At 45.1% G+C, this 19,982-nt stretch overlaps 1 protein-coding gene across 10 annotated transcripts in view; it reads left to right on the top strand.

Annotated features, from left to right (window-relative positions):
- NEO1 (neogenin 1) overlaps positions 1-19,982 on the top strand; it is a 552,683-nt gene that overhangs the window by 317,459 nt on the left and 215,242 nt on the right. For all 10 annotated transcript variants that reach the window (XM_085643916.1, XM_085643915.1, XM_085643913.1 and 7 more), the window contains exons 4-5: positions 2,602-2,755; positions 18,624-18,760. In XM_085643916.1, coding sequence (XP_085500042.1) covers positions 2,602-2,755; positions 18,624-18,760 — 291 coding nt within the window. The remainder of the gene's footprint in view (positions 1-2,601; positions 2,756-18,623; positions 18,761-19,982) is intronic.

Genomic DNA, 19,982 nt, shown 5'->3' with positions numbered 1-19,982 from the left:
CCTCCAAACCTTCCTAATCCTGCCCTTTTAGATCATGGGCTTCTAGTTGGTGGCAGGATCCGCCATCATCTCCACCACTGACAGTTCATAACATCTTTGCAGATCGCCAAAGGTGCTCTACACCCTCCCATTCGAGTCTACCCCTTCCTCCTTGCCTGTATCTAATGATTGGCTGATGGAGGATCATCTGTCACTGCTCCATGAGGATTCATTGCTCTCTTGGCCAAGGGAGCCATGGAGAGGATCCAGTGCCTGAAGTAGGCTGTGGTTGCTATTCCCACTGCATTTTGGTCCCGAAAAAGGGCAAAGACCTTTGTCCTATCCTAGATCTCCCAGCCCTCAACTACTTCCTCAAAAATGTGAAATTCAGGATGCTCACTTTGGCTCAAGTTTTGACTGCCTTTGACCCAGGAGACTGGATGGTAGTGTTGGACTTGCAGGACGCCTATTTTCACATCCCCATCCTGCCTGCCAGTAGGTGTTCCCGGCAGTTTATGGTAGGCCGCAAGCATTTTCAGTTCACCTTGCTCCCTTTTGACCTTACCAGTACCCTTCTGGTGTTCACCAAGGTGTTGGTGGTGGTAGCTAATCTACGCAGATCAGGGGTGCCAGTCTAACCCTAACTCGATGACTGTCTGCAGATGGCAGGCGCGCCCCAGGCTGTCATCTCCTACCTCCAGACTACAGCGGACCTCCTGCATTCACTATCAACATGCCGAAGTCACACATGACAGGCCACGATATTGTGGCTATGATACAGATGTTTCAGCCTCTATCCTGGATTTCGGTGAGACTGACTGAAGCTGCTGAGGCTCATGGCCACTTGCATCCTGCTAGTGAGACATGCCAGATAACATATGCAGGCTCTGCAGTGGGACCTGAAGTTCCAGTGCACAATAGTGACAGATGATTCCCTCCTGGGATGGGACAGTCATCTGGGACAGGTGGAGACCAGGGCACACTAGTCTCCTTTGGAATCTGGTCTCCACATCAACCAGTTGGAGCTCCTAGCAATCCTTTTGGATTTGAAAGCCTTTTCACCCTCCATCAAGAGAAGACTGGTTCACAGACAACAGCACCGCCATGTGGCACTATACCAAATAGGGTGTGGTGGGGTCATGAACCCTTTTGCCAAGAGTCCCCAGCGTCTCTGGATAAGACTTGAACAGCAGGGCGTAACCCTTTAACGTCTTCAACAAACTCAGCAGTTGATGCCCAGCGGATCACGAATGCCGTTTCCACCTGGAGGTGGCGCAAGGTCTCTTTCAACAGTGGTAGAGCCTTGGTTAGATCAGTTCATCTCTGCCGAGAATGCACAATGTCAGCAGTTTTGAGGAGATTCCAAGGCGGCTTTCTCGGAGACGCTTTTCATCTCGAGTGGAGCTCAGGCCTGCTGTACACCTTTTCACCCATCCCACTCCTGCCCAGAGTTCTCAAGAAGATCAAGACCGACCGGGCCCAAGTCCCCCTTGTGGCTCCGGACTGGGCACAGAGAGTTTGGCATCCCGAGCTTCTGAACATGAACATCTGTCCTCCTATCAGGCTGCCACTTAGGAAGGGTCTCCTGTTGCAGCTGCAGGGGAGGGACCTCCACCCAAACCTGTTAACTCTTCACCTTCTTGCTTGGACATTGAACAGTAGCAGTTGATACCTTTCAACCTTCCTCCCCAAGTCTGTAATAATATTCTGGCAGCCAGGCATCCCTCCACCAAGACAGCATACATCTGCCGATGGAAAACGTTTGTCATATTGTACAGAAAAGTCTAGTGATCCTCTTTCTGCTTTCCTTTCTGATGTTTTACTTTTTATTTTGACCCTTGTTCAGCAGGGCTCTGCTATGGGCACTCTAAAAGGATATCTTTCTGCCTTGTCTGCTTTCATGGGGCTGTCTGACCAGGCCTCCTTATTCAAATCTTTGACTGTAAACAGATTTTAAAAGGTCTTGTAAATATTTTCCCACCTTCCCCTTTTATACCTCAGTGTGACCGTAATTTGTTTCTCACTTGTGCATAAAAAAAACGCAACACTGCAGATTTTGTGACAGTGTTCAGGAAGAACGACATACTTTTGTGTATTTGACAGAGGGACTGGTTGAGGAAAATAATTGTGATTTTGGACAGCTTGCTCCATCGTTATTTGACGAGAACCCAGGGACTTTGTATACATATGTTTCATGTTGGTTGGTTATCAATGACATGTAATTCTTTTTTCTCGTTTAAAATAATTTCCAATGGCTACATTGCCAATTACAAGAAGCGAGAAGGCATTTTTATTTTCTGAACCTTATTGCTTTCTATTGACATTAATGAATGGATGAATAAATGTTGTTGAAAGTAAAAGCGTTGCTGTTTAATCTGTTAATTTACTCATAGTTTTTGTAATTTATTACTATGGACATGGCCATCCATTCACAAGATATGTGCTACATAGTATGGATCCAAAGCTGTCTGTTTCACAACAAAGTTCAAAGCTGAAAATGGTAATGGAAATGCTTATGTCACACTTTGGTACTGTGTGTTCAGTTTAGGATGTTGCAGCTTGACGCTAATGAAATCAAAATCTTGGATAATTGTCTAAAAATGATGCTGTCCTTCTCTACAGATACAGGTGAAGATAGACGTTTGTCATTCCTCGTTCAACCCACTCCTATAACCAAAGTTGTTGGTCAGAGTGTTATTGTCCCTTGTGCTGCTGCTGGTTCACCTGCTCCTATCATCCACTGGACCAAGAACGAGGAGGAAATAGCTCTAGAAAGGTAAGTGAGATGTGTTGGAGAACGCTCATTTCATATTTGGTCTGAGACACTTAAAGTGGCATCATGTCTACTCTTGGCCTTTCCCAGATGAGAACTTTTGAATGCTAAACTTTACTTTTCAGTCAACACTACTAGGCAAAATAGAGGTACTTGTGCTGTACAGGGCTATGTAATTTTGGTATGTTTCGTGGGAGAAAACGTGCACTGCTGCTCACAGTTCAGTGTTTAATGGTCTCTATTGCATGTTTGCTGCACCTTTGTGTTGGGTTTGTGTTACGGCATGTGTACACTGACAGGCCTGGGTGACTTAAGTGCACAGATGGAACAGGCTCCTTGTGTGCAGTGCTGGAGGCATTGCACTGTTGTATTAACTGCTCAAGGAATGTTGCCCGCCCTCTGCATAATTGGAGTACTGGGGCAGGTCCTTCACAAATGGAGGCACCCAGACAAATATATGAAGGTTCATATTGTACAATAGTGGCATTTGTGTAGTTCTTTATCACTGCTTATGAGGCTTCAAGGTGTGTTTGTGTGGATCAGTTAGAGTACCTCATTCTGGTATGCACAGATAGAAAAGTGTGGCTTTTTCATGTAGTGTTTTGATGAGGTGCCTCTGACTTGGAGAAGTGCTTTAATCATGTTGCAGAAGGCATGTTGTAGCACAGTATTATAAGAGGTGAGGATCGTATAGCATGAGAAACAGGATCACAGTTTACAGATGCAGGCTGGTTGTAAGTTGAGGTTAGTTAAGAGTACATTTAGTTAACAGCAATTTATGTGCTTTTTTCATTGTAGGTGCTAAGTGGTCATTCTTATTGGTCTTGGGGAGATGTTTCTAAGCTTCCATATCTCTAGAAAAGGAGCTTCCCAGACGTGTTACTTAAGACGTGATGATGAAGAGAGAACAACAACCTATATTGAGTCCCTCCTCTGATATAATAGTCTGGGTTTTGACTGTAGAAGTATGGGTCCTAATCCTTGAATTACGCGCTGGGCAATGCAGAGAGCTTTAAGTGAGATTAGTTTTGCTGCCAGAAGGTACCGTAGAGCCTTAGGGGCAATGTAATTGTAGTCATGTCTGCTCGGGTTTAGCACTTGTCCAGTTTGGGCATTCTAAATTAATTGCAGTCAATGTATATTCCATTGGTATTGTTAAAATGCAACAGTACGAGAGCTCTTGAAGCGTGGACCCTTCAGGGGAATTCCAGGCGAAGAAAGATTTAGTGCTGTATCATCATGGTGTAGAAAGCACTTGGAGTGAGAGGTTGGAATCTATTATTTCGCCCAGACCCTTTTCTTCCATTTTGGTGTTTGAGGCATACAGTGGAAGGGGTTTTTTTTTTGCCATGTTCCACGTGAGTGCTGTGTTCCAGCAAAGTTGCAGGGTTCAAATTGCTAACCTCTTGGTGCAAGAACTTTGTCAATTTGCCAATATAAATTAGAAATTCAGTTGGACTGCAACTCGTACGCAAAACACAGAGCAATATTGTGTAGGAAGTATTTTATGGTTGTTATCCCACAAGATGTGCTTAGAGACACAGTGGAACTACATATTCTCTTCCATTAATGAATAACACACTTGAGGTGTGCTCTAAGAAATGGGCCATTTATTAAAAAATTTCATAATAAGTGAATTGTAACAACACGGAATATGAAAAGGACTGCAGTGAAACATGTTATGGAAAATGTAAACCGCAACAAAAACTCTAAAATTGTTAATGATTTGATATGGTCTTCAAACCTTCTCTAAGTTCTATGCTAACTTTTAACTAATTCCTGAAAAAGCAAGCTTTTTTGTTTAGTCTTAAAGATTGTTCACAAAGCATACCTTGGTTTTCATGATGACATAACAAATATTGCAGCTTGTACGATGATGGAACATTAACAGCAACTGGCGGAAGGCCTCGTTTCTGCGCTGTCGCCTCAGACCAAAATCTTTCACCATTTCGTCCTACTATACCATCAGAAGATCCTCTTCAAGTGCACTTGCAGCCCTCAAATCTTTCTCCTGTATGACAGTGCAATAGGGCGACCTCAAGGTGACCAATTCGCAAATGGAAGACTCCTTTCGCCAATTAAAACGCCTCCTCCAAAACAGTATCACCATAGCACCATCCACAAAATCAACATCACCAGATACTGCTTTTTCGTATATGCCCACTTCTCTGGCCCAGTCACCATCTAGAATTTCACCGGTGGAAGACATTCTGACATTCCTAGATGCTCTTGTGAGGGAGCCACTAAACTTAACATTCAATTTACCGCTCCTCAACCTTCGGTGCCAGTAATACTAGAGACTCTAATCCCAGAACTCCATCTACACCTCTTCTCCCACTGCTTCCTGGTCTTATGGAGATCGTACAGGAGAAATTCCTTAATCCAGCCACTGTTAAGGAGGCAACACCGAGGCTACTTAAAAAATAAAAGCCCCCACACCAAGATCCAGAGTTTCTCAAATCTGATCCAAAACCGAATTCGATCATCGTAACTGTGGTGAGGCGGCACGCCTATGCTCCAGAAACTACAGCTCTGCTGGACCGAGAAAGCAAAAGAATGGTCGCTATAGACAAGAAAATGTACGGCACTGCTTCCACCCATCTGCTCAATGCCAATTCAGCGGCTCTGGTAGTAAGATACTATCGCGAAATTGTTCAGCGATGATCTACCATCCCAAAGACAGCAAGACTACCTGGAGATGGTTGAAGAGGGCTCTCATCTCTATTCGGGCCATCAGTGCTGCAGTGGACTCTGTAGAACGGCCAGCCACTGCCTTCTCACCTGGGCTCTCAATGAGGCTTCCATCTTGGTGAAGACTTTGTCCTTGAAACCTGGCTCACAATTGAAAATTGCTAATTTACCATTTTCGGCGTCATCTCTCTTCGGACAACACACAGAAGAGGAGATGGTACGCATGAAAAATGAAGCTGAGACGCTACAAGCAGTCCGGTTTGAAGAGAAAAAGTGGGTCTTTAATCAATTTAAACCTAGATACAAACGAGGCTACTACAATAGGGTTCAAACCCCTAGATGGCCTCATCAGTACCAGCAACAACAAAGGCAATCTCAGAGACCATTCCAGAACAGGTTTCAAAGAAGAACCACCTCTCTGCATAAGCCCTCTCAGACAAAGGGAAAAACTTTCTCTCCAAATAATGAGGTGCACAGCCCCTGTGGGGGGAGCGGTGACATTTTTCTCAGAGCAGTGGGAAAAAAATCACAACAGACAAACTGGTGCTAAACATCACTCAATGTGGCTATGCTCGTCCCTTTTCAAGTACTCCACCACCTGTGCCTCCACAGCAGGTCACTACAGCCCATTAGGACAACCTCAAAAAAGAAACTTCCCTATTACTGCAAAAGAAAGCAATAGAGAAAGTTGCGCAATATCAGAAAAACCAAGGGGTTTATTCAAGATACTTTCTTGTCCAAAAGGAAAATCAATTAAACTATTTTCGGCCAATACTAGACCTCAGGTTCCTCAACAAATTCATAAAAAAAGAAAATTTCAGCATAACTCTGCACCAAATCTAACCACACGGAAGGAAGAACAATTGGCTTAGTGCAGTAGACCTCAAGGATACGTACTTCCACATCCCAATCATCTCTCACCAAAGGCAATTGCTACAGTTTGTGGCAGGATCACACCATTACCAGTACGCAGTACTCCCTTTTGGCCTAAAGTCAGCTCCTTGTACCATTACCAAGTGCATGGCTCAGCGAAGGAGGAAAGGTATTTTCGTATATATCCATACCTGGAGGACTGACTGATAAGAGCAGATTCTTTTCACAGAGATAAACAAGTTCTATCCCCTTGCCGCCGGAGTTCATCAATCCCATCATCTACAACCGGGAAACCCTTTTAGGCCTTAATTCAAATTCATGCTCTTGGTCACAGGCACTCCAAGCACTGTCGGACGACCCGACATCCCGTGTTTTCAAACCCTGCTGCGTACGACATACTGATGATACTTCTCACCCCGCTTGCCATTTACGTCAGCCCGTACACCGTCAACCTGTGAGCGGCAGGAACACTTCTATCAAAGTTGGACTCATCAACTGTCGCTCGTTAGTAAAACACTCATTAGACATAGCCCAATCACTCGAGGATAACAAGTGGGACATCCTTTTCCTTACGGAAACTTGGTTGGGAGATGACACCAATCCTGCCCTCTGTCTCGCTATTCCTCCCGACTACAAAATTCTGTGTGCTAATAGGCAGAATTCACACCCTGGTGGAGGATTGGCCATTATATACAGATCTATTTGGTCGATCTCCTCCTTCCCACACCCTCAAATAGAGTGCATTGAGGCATTACCTTTCTGCATTAAACTGGCCGCTAACTTTACCTATTCAGGCTTATTGGTATACCGTCCCCCCAAATCTAAAATCTCCTATCTTCCGGCCCTCATTGATCTTGCTTTACAGGCATCTTTCCGCTATGCCAATTTCACCCTCTTGGGTGATTTTAATCTGCATGCTGACAATATTAATGAACCTAATGCCTCCAACTTTTTGTCAGCCTTATCTGATGGTGGCTTAAAGCAACTCGTCCTTGGCCCTACACACAAGGGCGGGCACACTCTGGACCTGATATGTACCAACCTTACTGACACTATTTTAGGTAAGCCCACCCCCGTTGTCTGGTCGGACCATTTTTTAATCCCTTTCTCCATTTCCTCCCGCTTGGCGGATCGCTCCAGACCTCAGTCCAACACCATGGGGCGGAATTGGGGGAGAATCTCTCTTGAGAGTCTAGGCCCTCATCTCTCCACGACCTCCCCAGGGGAGGCCCACGATCTGGACTCTCGCGTGGCCAGTTTCAACCACTGGGTCACTTCGGCTCTGGATCTTTTAGCACCTATGAGACCTATTAAATCCCTTCGTACCTCTCCCTCGGCACCCTGGTATTCTGAGGAATTGCGGCTACACAAATCTACCTGCAAGAGGCTGGAGAGAAATTGGAGGCGATCTTATTCTCCTGACAGTAGATCCAAATACAAAACCTCCCTCAAGGAGTATAGAAGAAAAATCATTGATCATAAAAGATCACACCTTGAGGAGAAAATCACCAGGGCTAAGGGTTCATCTAGAGTCATTTTTGACGCGGTCAGAGCCTTTACCGACCCCATGGCCCTTAAGCGCCAACCACTGGTCTCCCAGGCTCTCTGCGACAATCTTTCGAGCTATTTTGAAGATAAGATCGCTCTCATTCAGAACTCCTTTCCCAGCAACATCACTCCACCTCAACTGATAGCAGATTTAACTAGCTCTAATCCGGATAAGGTCTTTTCCAAATTTGAGCCGATCTCCCTAGAACAGTCTCTGGCGGAACTACTCAAGTGCAAATCCGGCTCCCCCCTTGACCCGTGGCCAGCGAAGCAGTACAAATCCCTTGCTCCTTTGCTCCAGTCCAGTATTGAACGAAATATGGAATAACTCTCTCCTGTCAGGGATCTTTCCAGATTCTTGGAAACATGCTCGACTGGTTCCAATCATCAAAAAGGCTACCGCAGACCCCTCTGAACCAGCAAACTATCGCCCCATTTCCTTGCTCCCTGCCCCAGCCAAAGTGCTGGAGAAACTTGTATATGGCCAATTGGCTGGTTTCTTTGAGAGGAGCGGCGCCTTCCGCACCTCCCAGCATGGTTTCAGGCCGGGTCATAGTACCGAATCTGCCCTCCTGGAGATGGCGGACGCTATCAGGTGGAAAGTTGACGAGGGTTCTAGAGCGGTGTTGGTGCTGCTGGACCTGTCAGCAGCATTCGACACCGTATCTCACCCTATCCTCCTCGACCGACTACAGGCAAAAAGTGTCCAGGGCAAGGCCTTGGAATGGCTTGCCTCCTTTTTGTCCAATCGGACTCAGGCTGTATTCACTCCCCCCTTCACTTCATGCAGTCGACCCCTTAAGTGGGGCGTCCCTCAGGGCTCTTCACTAAGCCCTCTTTTGTTTAACATATATTTTTCCCCGCTGGCCGAGATCATCTCCCAATCTGGAATACAGGCCACATCTTATGCGGATGATATACAGCTTCTTTTCTCATATGATTCCCCTTCTGAGTCTACCTTCGACCCACTAAAAAATTGTCTTCGGAGCATTGCCAACTGGATGGATAACAACTGCCTCCGGCTTAATGCTGGCAAAACCGAAGTAATATTTTTTCACCAGCCCTCTCCACTGGATTCTACTCTGTGGTGGCCTCTAGACTTGAGCGCCCCTCCTTTGCCTAAGGACTCCGTCAAAAACCTGGGAGTCATTTGGGATTGTGATCTCTCCTTCAAGAAGCAGATTCAATCTGTATCTGTGGCCTGCTTTTCTAAAATAAGGATGATGAAAAAATTCATCAACTTCATCCCTAATCAAACTAGGAAAACAATTGTGCAGGCGCTAATCACCTCCCATCTTGACTACGCCAATGGCCTCTATCTGGGACTATCTAAAGGTCTCCAGAGGCGCTTGCAAACAGTTCAAAATGCCGCAGTCCGCCTGGTTTGTGGTCTCCCCCTTAGAGAACACATCACCCCCCACCGCCTCAGGCTGCATTGGCTCCCAGTACATAAAAGGTCGGAATTTAAGGCCCTCACCCTTGCCCACCGTGCTATCAACGGGAAGGGTTCTGCTCATCTGTCCTCATGTCTCCGCCCTTACAGTAACGCCCGCTCACTCCGATCGAGCTCTCAACATCTTCTTTTTACCCCAAGGGCTAAAAAGGCTCGATCTGGGGGGAAAACGTTCCAAGTTTGCACTGCTTCCCACTGGAACAACCTTCCCTTGTACATTAGGAGCGTTCAAGACGAACCTCCCTTTCGGAGAGCCCTGAAAACTTATCTATTCTGCTAAATCTTCACTTTACAGCGAGCAGTATACACGTTCACACACAAGCGCCGGGACACCCCGTTGGGGTATCTGTGCGCTATACAAGCTTAATAAATAAATAAATAAATAAATAAGACTACGCAACGACAGCACATCTCCTGGCATCACTAGGCCTGCAGGTCCATGCAGAAAAGTCAATATCAACTCCAATGTAGTGTCTCACTTTTTTGGGAGCAACTTTAAACACAGCAAAAATAAGAGTGTATCTTTCTGAGAAGAGAGTTTTATCAATTCAAACAAAGTGTGTGCATCTCATGGAACAGAACAGGTCCGCGTCAAGGAGCCTCTCTTCTGGGATCCTGCATCTCCATAGTGTCAAACGCAGGCCTTTACATGAGACCTCTCCGGATGTGGCTGCAAGATCACTGGTCACAAAGGACAGGTCTCTGGGAAGATCAAATTCTCCTCTGTCAATGCACTTCAATCTCTCTCATGGTGGGCAAACCATCACAACCTTGTCAGGAGTTCCCTTTCAGAAACCAACACCAGCTCAGATTATTATTACAGGCACCTCTTGCCATTCAAGGTTTTTTGTCTATCATTACAAATCTGCTAGAGTGGACAGCTGTTCACCTAGCTTTCAAAGCTTTTCTTCTATCTCTCGAATGAAAGCCATCATGACTCAGACAGACAAACACCACTTCAATGTTTTATATAAATGAACAAGGTCGAGACGGTTTCTGTTCAAGCTCAAGCAATGTGGCATTAGGCTCTAGCCAGAGGACTTTTTATCACAGCCTTTCATATCCCAGGCATTCAAAATGTAGAGGTGAATTTTCTCATTTGTTACCACAAAGGGAATTATGAGTGGGTCCTTAACAATAATACAGTGGTATCCATCTTCAAAGATTGAGGCATACCAACACTAGATTTATCTGCCACCATCAAAAACAAAACTTTCCCAGACTGCGCTAGAACCACAGTCCCTGGGCAGTGCCCTTTTGATAGATTGGTCAACTCTATTTGTGTACGCCTTTCAACCAATTCTGCTGATCCCGCGAGTATGACAGAATGTATTCAGGTCTCCTATCATAATGATACTAATAGCTCCAGATTGGCTGAGACAGTGGTGGTACATCGATCTCCTGCAATTATCCATAGCCCAGCACAAACGTCTGCCACTCAGACCAGACCTCCGCTCCAAACTTCAAGGCAGAATTCTCCATCTAACCATTCAATCATTGAATTTGGCAGCATGATTTCTGAGGTCACACAATACGGTCATTTAAATCTTCCAGCAGATTACATGAACATTTTGAGAGTGGCTAAATGCCCTTCCACTAGAGCATGCTTTGCCTTTAAATGGAAAAGATTCTGCTTATGGTGTCGTGCTAGGAACCATGATGCCATTACAGCATAGGAAAAGTTCATCCTACCTTATTTATTATACCTTGTCCAATCAGGACTCCAGTTGGCCTCCGTTACCGTCCATTTAGCAGCCATCACTGCTTTGAGGGGAACACAGATGCAACTATATTTTTTTCAAGGTGCCAGTATTCAAAGACTCTTTGAAAAGACTCAAAATGTTTTCCCGCCAGTAAAGAGATCCTTATCAAAGCTAGTGGGTCCTCCTTTTGAAGCTGTTCTGAAGGCGACTGCAACACTTGCCATGGAAAACTGCCTTTTTAGTTTCAATCAACTCACCTCGAAGAGTTAGTGAATTGCAGGCTCTTTCCTCTGTTGAACCCTTTACAATCGTTCATCTTTTTGTACACATTCTTTGTTTTTGCCGAAGGTAGTCTGAGTTTCATATCAAATAATCTATCACACTGTGTACCTTTTTTCCAAGCGAGAGGACACTATTCATTCACTAGACCTTAAAAGAGTGCTATGCTTTTATTTAGACAAGACAAAGTCCATTACAAAATCTAATCATCTATTCAAAAATATGGATTTATGCGGCAAGGTCTAATGACTTTCAAACAATCCATAGCTAGATGGATAGTCACTTGCATTTCTCTGTTACCAGATGGCAAACCATCCTCTGCTAAAATGTCACTCAACAAAGGCTAAAGCTGCAACCACAGCTTGGATGAGGCATGTCCCCATCTTAGACATAAGCCAGGCTGCCACTTGAAGGTCCCTACACACATTTATGAGACATTACTGCCTAGACATGGATACGAAGGCTGAGTCTAAATTTGAACAAGAAACATTAAGAAACTTATTCAAATAGTTAATCTTGTCCTCATGAGTCTCTTCCTCTACTTCTATTTGATATGACTCAAGCCAAATGATTATGGTCTCATAGGGTATGTTTAGAATTCTCTGACAGACGCTGAACAGAGTTTTTCTCTTTAGCTTGTTACTCTATTCATGGTTTAAGACTTCAATTAAGGTTCTATGATGCAGAAGGAAAAGTTACTTACTAGTAGACCTAGTTCTGCATCGTAGGAATCTTCATTGAAGTTATAAACACACACACACACACACACACACACATATATATATATATATATATATATATATATATATATATATATATATATATATATATATATATATATATATATATATATATATATATATATATATATATATATATATATATATATATATATATATATATCCTGTGTTTTTTTGCGTAAATAAGAAGTGAAGCTCACAGGCCAACTGCCGCTACAGTGCATTGTGAGATAGTCTCTCTAGGGCGCTTAAATGTACAGGCTATATTTTTTTCGGCTTTCCTTTTTTTGACCATCAGGCTGTATTTTCCTGTCAAGGCGTTTCTCTTAAGGGCATCTTTATAGGTCTCGCCTGGCGAGCGCAGCGCAAAGTGCTGCTGTCGCCAGCGAGATCTATTGTTGATCACTTGCCTCGGAAGTGGGACAGGAGATGGGCACGTGCAGGATTTGGCGGATTTGAGTTGGTGTACGCGCACGTACAGCCACGCGATGTGCACCTCTTCTGTCCCCCTTCCGTCCTTGCAAGCCTCATGCAGCGTTACTTTCGCTTTCCCCGAGACCTAACAAGACCCCAGTCTCAGAGATCTGAACTTAGCTGTTGTGAGAAGGGTGCACTGAGTTTATGAAGTTGTTTCTACGGGTCTGTCCACGCGCTCAGCCTTTGACTAAAACACGTCATACCCGTAGTCATCATGTCATGTCCCTATTAGATGACAAATGTCCCTGCTCCATTATTTCCAGTCTCAGACCACCCGTATACCTCTTCTAAGCACCAATTATTTTGATATTATTAGAGCGCTATAGAAACATCGTCATGTAATTTAATATAACTTTTCAAGTACGGCATACATGAGCATGCTATTACTGAGACCATACTATATGTACATGTAACGCATTTGAACACAGAGCACTCCTGTTAAGTCACTTATTATATCCCCGATTAAAACGACATCCCATAAAATTCGATTAAATCCTGACCCTAATGCATGCGTTGCAGGCGAGAACTGGGAGCGCATCGAAACTAGCGAACTTCAGTACCAAGCGCTACATGATCGCAGTACCTGCACATTTCACACGTGTTTTCCATGTATGTACATTTCACCTTGGGGGGGAAAAGCGCTTCATTGAGGACATGAATTCCAGGCGCCCCCTCAGACTAGTTAACGCCCGGACACTTTTCCTCACATTATTTAAATACATGCTCCATCTGTCCCTGTGGGATGTATTGCACACAGTTGGTTTAGAAGCAGAATAAAGTTACAAATGCTTCCACAATGGCAATCTGGGTCTGGCAACAGTGACCCTAGCTGCTAAGGAAGAACATTTCGCCACCGGTAGCGGCGACGGTCTGTTACTGGATTCCCAAATATTTGATACATACCATACCTTCCGTCCTCGCAAGCCTCACGCAGCGGTACTTTCACTTTCCCTCCCCCACCACCGCCCACCCCCTCGGCTCCACGGAGACAGCTTTTCACATTGGTTTCTGTAATAAAAGCACGCGTCAATGGCTGCTGAAATAGTCAAGCGTAACAGGGGTCAATGACCGAGGCTATGTTAGCCTCCCGTTGCCGGTCCATCAACGCGCGCCAAAGTAAGTGCTCCTCTCTGGCAATCACAGCACACCTTGGCAGCATTCACAAGTACCCACAACACTCCTGATCAGCAGCAGCATCTCTGGGGTTCTTACCTCCAAGTCCTCTCCAAACTGCGCAAGAGCAGCTAGGAATTCCAACTCGGCTGCCATGTGTCCTCTCCTTGGCCGCCCAGGCGGCCCCCTCCCTGGGCCGTACGAGCTGCACAGCACCCATTCGAGTACGGCGAAGGGATGTAGTTTACCTCTGGGCTATTCATAGATAAGCAATGCAGACATGAGGCACGATCACATACATCGCACGGGTGCCAGCAAGATGACATCGGCTCCTGGCTATTTAGTATCGGTTTCGAGCAATTTTTCCTCTGTGCCAGGCAGTTCTGCAGTGACGTTTGTAGTGATGGTCAGTGTAAGCTTTTGAACCCCTCGGTTGGTATAAACCAAGGATAGTACAAGTGTGGTGCAAATGCACGAGGAAACAAGCATTTGCAATGCAATAGGTCTTGCATTACTGAATGTTTGAGCTATTGGTGTTGCATTATTATTAGCAATGCCAATATCTAAAACTTTAATAATGCGAGACCTATTGCATTGCAAAAGTTTGTTTCTATGGCAATGTGTTGCAAATATTAAAAGGTACTTTTTTACAGTAGATGTGTTCTGATACTCTTCTACAGTAATCTGCAGGGAAATACATCTCAGACAGTCCACACTGAAATTGATATGGAAAATGACGTCCAGTGATGAACACTATACGGATATTTTCCTGCATTCTAAATGTATGTTTAAGGTTTTTCGGAATACGTGCAGGCAGCACAGAATTATTCAAGGTTTATGACTCTAATGAAGATTCCTACGATGCAGAACTCTCTTCAGGTAAGTAACTTTTCCTTTCAATACCTCATCAAAAAAGACACCTGATGCTATGTTTAGTTTCATTATTGCCAGCATATCCTTTTTTACTTGTATTTATTTAATTTATATTGTTTATGTTGTTCATTTTTTGTTTGTTTGATTACTTTTGTATCAGAGGGGGAGTGCAAGAATAAGTCAGTGAATTGATGCATATGTGCAAAGATGAGTGACACAATGCATGTATGATTACTTATTGAGTGCCTAACTCCATCAGGGACATCACAGGCACTTCCATGCATAAACCAGACCTATTGGCATTGCCAATGCTTGTTCATGCTTTTATCTTAAGTTTCCTTTCAGGATCCTAGTTTTGACTTTCTGTAACTGCATCCAGATGGATTGACTATAAAGCTGCTTTTATGTACACCTGGAGTGCTCACCTGTAGGTTTGTGGTCTTTAGGCCAGTCACTTGCTCTGGCTGAGGCTCAGGGAAGCTCCCTTGCACTGGTCTTCTCTTTTGCGTTGTTTCACGTTGACGGCTGTACATTCACTATGTAATGAGTAACAAAAATCTCTTTATGGTTTACTTAAAATGATATTTATATTGACTTTGCTGTAGTAAGGTATTTGGTGTTGGGGATTTACTGTCATTACCTAATCCTGCTTTGTGTATTTTTGTGTGCCGGATTCTGTTGTCTCTCTTGAACCTATGTCTTGTGTTCAGGCTCCTTTCTTGCTCTTCTGAAGAGTGGGTTTCGGGTTCTCTCATGGCCTTCTGAAAGCTGGGTTCTTGTTATTCTCTTGTTATGTTGGGCTCAAGAGTCTGTCCTGTACTGTGTAGGCCGAATTTAGGCATTGTTCTTCTGTCTTGTGCTGCTGAGGACTGGGCTTTTGCTGCTCTCGATCACTCTTGTAGCTTCACTCAGGTCACTGTCTTATAATTCAGTGTTAGATTTCTTTCAACACTTTTAAGTTCAGTCTTGCTTGCGTTGTTCATGCATTGGGTCGGCTGGTGCTCTCGTATAATAACTGGTTTAGGGTACTCTCTAGAACTGTTATGGAAATGTTTGTTATTTAGCTTAATTGTACCCAGGGCGCTATTTTGCTTCTTTTTTGCAGTATTGTTACTGGCTCCTCTCTTGAGTTAAGAGAACACTTTCTGGTCGAATACTTTTCTCTTGAATTGTTGTGTTTGCTATTGCTGTCTATTGCTGGCGGGTTGGAGTCACCCTCTTGCGGTGGCGAGTTGTAGACCGTCCCCTTGCGCTGGCGGCTTGGAGACCGTCCCCTTGCGCTGGCGGCTTGAAGCCACCTTCTTGCGCTGGCGGCTTGAAGCCACCTTCTTGCGTTGGCGGCTTGAAGCCACCCTCTTGCGCGGGCGGCTTGAAGCCACCTTCTTGCGCTGGCGGCTTGAAGCCACCCTCTTGCGCGGGCGGCTTGAAGCCACCCTCTTGCGCGGGCGGCTTGAAGCCACCCTCTTGCGCGGGCGGCTTGAAGCCACCCTCTTGCGCGGGCGGCTTGGAGCCACCCTCTTGCGGTGGAGAGTTGAAGACCGTCCCCTTGCGCTGGTGGCTTGGAGACCGTCCTCTTGCGCTGGCAGCTTGAAGCCACCCTCTTGCGCTGGCGTGTTGAAGGCCACCCTTGTTTAACAGATTGGTTTGAAGCTGCTGTTTTGCACCTACAGTTTGGAGAATTCTAATTCATAGTGGATGACTCTTGAGGCGGGTCCCTTGCACGTTTGTGAAAGGTGTCTAAGGATACTGTTCAAAAGCTTCACAATAGTACCCTGGCTCCCAACCCCCAGAGGCAGTGTACTAGACCTGTCGGGTTCCCACTCCTCAAATTGATTGGCCTTTAACACACTATCAGCAGAGAGGTGTTCTCCGCCAAGAAGAAATCAATGTTAAATTATAATTTGGTAGAGTTAAGCAGTCCTGAATGTAACCTTCGATGGAATGACATTAGCTACTAACTTTATTAAACTCAGGACTACCTTGAGTGCTCGCGTCAGATTCCTTATTCCATTGAAGTCCGCCGCCGATCCTAGTGGGTAGAGCAAGATCCTTGCATTGTTTATGCAAGAGCACAGGGGAGATAACCAGGTTCAAAGCGCAGCCCAAGAATCAAAATGTGCACTTAAAAATGTCATTACTGGGACTGGATAATACCAGTAACACAATTGGGACTTTTCAGTCCGACTAGACATGCGCGTGCTCTCCCAACACAACAATTGTTTAATGCACACTTTATTTGAACAGCAGAAAGCAGAATAGAGTGCACTCAAATGCTAGTGAGCTCTTTCATCACTGAGACTTAAGTTGATAAAATCTTGGTAATTTGAGGGCTAGCTGGCCTGTTAAATAGATAAGCTTTTAAGATGTATGTTCAGTGTAGAAGAGTTTAACAAGTGGGATTGCATCAGAATCTCCAACCTAGGTGATGTTTAGGAGAGGAACCATCTGAACTCTGCAGGAGAAATACAAACTCCAAGTTGCAATTCTGTAGGTACTTGGAATTGTGACTTACTCAGGAAACATGCCTAACAGAACTCTGTGCACTTCCCGAATTCAACCCTCTAGAGGCCAAATGTATCTTTGGACAGCTGGATAGAGGGGGAATTCCAAGATTATATCAGACACTTATCTCAAACGCCCCTAGTTTGCAGTGCTAACAATGGAGTGGGAGGGAGATCCAAGCCCTCTTGAGGAATACGACTAGAGGGACGGTCTGATGTGTCTTTGAGACCTAGTAATATCAGCCAGACTCCACATAATTGAGCTTAATTAGTATACCATAGGACATACTAGACTCCTAAACGAATCTGGGAGCTGGACTAGTCACTCCCTGTCTTGCACTAGATGCCACGTGGAGACCGGCGACTTCATTCATATGGTATGGCTCATCCCGTTGATCCACAGGTATAGGCAAGATGTCATCTAGACATTACAACTGAACTTGAAGCAACCACTCAATCCCTCATCAAAGCTGTTGCCCCTAGTCGTGGTGGTACAAGGGAAGAGTGGACAGTGGTAGGAATGAGAATCCATTTTACTTAGAAACCTTGCCAAATATTGGAAAGCACATCAGTTCTTCTAAGAGAAGTATGCCTAAGGGTATGGACAGAGGCTTTCAACTTGAGCCACTTCATTGTGCCAAGTGTTGACCACATAAACACCAAACGATACGGGGTGTGGTGGGGTCATTTCCATGTTGCCTCTGCGTAATGGACAGAGAAATATATGGAGCACAGAAGCGAGAGCTAGGATGGAAAGGTGAATTTGTTTTCTTTATTTTTATATATCCTATGGAAACAGTGACGTTTTGCAGTGTCGTGTTCTTACCATATGACAAGGAAATCAATAAAAAAAGTTCATAAAAAATTCCCTGTCTGCTGTGATATTTGAGCCCGTGAGATGTAGATCTTGGCTGGACCAGGCGTGCCATCAGTGGAATGTGAGAGCATTACTGAGGTGTGCTGTTCGATATCCAAGAAATAGCTCTACCTGACCAATGCAGTGTGCCTGATGCCACTTCCGGGGTCTGAGTGCAGGATCAGTGTTACTTGAGCTATGGCCTTTCAGCCTCCGCAGTTTGTGGGGGTGCAGGACACCAGCACTTTAATTTGTTGACCAGAACCTATTTTTCACCATGAAACTTAAAACCACGTCAAGAGAGTGAATGCTAGGAAAGGGTGGGGAGAAGGAACAAGAGAAAGATGGGAAACCGTGGCAAAGGGAGAAGTGCAGATAATGCATGCAAGAATGAGGTAGTGTAGGGTGGTAGAAGAAAGTGGCATGAGGTGCAGTCAAGAGCAAGCCCCCTTGCTGTTCAGCACACCTGTATTCAGCACCTCCTAAGAGACTTTGGGCCATGCAGATATTTTTATTTTTCATTATTTTTGTATTCAATATATTTTATTTTTTAATCAAATGAGAAATAAGCTAGTGTATAGATAGTGTAATAAATAATGTCTGCTTTCTGTTTCACAGATACTAATTACACAGTCAGTAGTATTGTTGAAGAATTTAATGTGCACACCATGCTGCGCTGCGTGTTTTCCCTTCCATAGGCGCATACAGTTCATCCTCTCTGCGCATGCTCCCAGGAGCTGACTTCTTTTCGCTCTTGCCTCCAGCTCTGATAGGTTGCTGCTGCTGGCGGGAGGAAGCCTGCGGATCAGCGACCTCACAGAAGACGATGCTGGGACCTACACGTGCATAGCGGAGAACTCCAACGAGACGATTGAGGCCCAAGCGGATCTGACCATGCAAGGTATGTACCATCTGCCCGCCCCTCACCCCTCGCGGCCTCGGATGCATGACCAAGAGCCCGTCCGTTTCCTCGTGTCTTGGGAGGGGCGTGTCCTCTTGTCACTCAAGTCCCAGGCCGAGAGCTTTCAACGCATCGTCCCCAGTAATTGCATTAGAGCGGGATTCGCCTTGGAAGAGGCGTTGACCGGCTGGAGTGGCCCCTCGGTGCTAATCATATCTGTCTCTAGCAGTGCACTCGGCTAATGACCCTTTGACCCTCTTATTCCGCGCCTCTCTCGTACAGAATTGTACCTCTGTTCACGGCCTGCGGCCTGGGAGTACAGACTTCTGTCCATCTGCGCTGTTCTGCCTCAGCATTGACTTCTATGCGCTTCGATTGTGCACCGTGCGGAAAGTGTGGCCTGTGGTATCCAATAGCTGAGCAACGTCTGAGGCGCAGACCAATTCAATATCCGGACTTAGTCTTCATCCCTGACGTTCGTGAGAGCACTTTACAATGTACCCGACTCAACATGACCTCAGTAGATTGAGTGGCTGAACTACCCCACCCTGATTGAAAACGGCAAGGCCTGCAGCTTATAAAACCAGAGCCATCTCGCTATTTAAAATAATATGGTAAAGCGAGAAATAATCTTCTGCTATGGTGCATTTTTTGATCATGTCATTTTCCTGTGCACTAACACCACTCTTCCATGGAGAGGGCAAGGCCAGGGATGGAGTGTTCCTCGACTTACCAACATGTATGTGGTTGTAGCTTTTGGGCAGAGAGGTGGATTTCTAGCGCTCACTGGGGTGGTGGAAAGCCAGCGCTGGGAGTGCAAGGTTGATTTCTGGATTTGCTGTGCACGTGTTCATGCATGTGTGTGAAGCCGTTGAAGTGCATTAAAAAAACGTATGGGAACTGTGAAGCAGTGGTGGTGGGGTGGGCTGAGTGAGTGAAGGCAAAAGTGTGGTAAAAAAATATTCTGTGCATTTTTTTGGTCTTTCACCATCAGATAACTACAAATAAAATAATGCAGAGTTTAAATGAAAAATAAATGGCAGTTGAGTTAATCAGTGAGAAATACACTGTTGTACATTATAAAACCTCCATTAGTTAATGCAATGCAGATGTGTGTGTGTAACCAGATAGCTACAGAACTAAATCCTGGTTGGTGCTGTAGAGACTAGTGACTTGTGTATGTTTAGTGCTACAAGGTCCCAGTCTGTGACGGAAAGCACTG

This window comes from Triturus cristatus, chromosome 3_1 (assembly GCF_964204655.1).
Source record: "Triturus cristatus chromosome 3_1, aTriCri1.1, whole genome shotgun sequence".
Taxonomy (NCBI): Eukaryota; Metazoa; Chordata; class Amphibia; order Caudata; family Salamandridae; genus Triturus; species Triturus cristatus.
The sequence above is the reverse complement of the archived record's forward strand: the minus strand, read 5'-3'. Positions and strand labels throughout refer to the sequence as shown.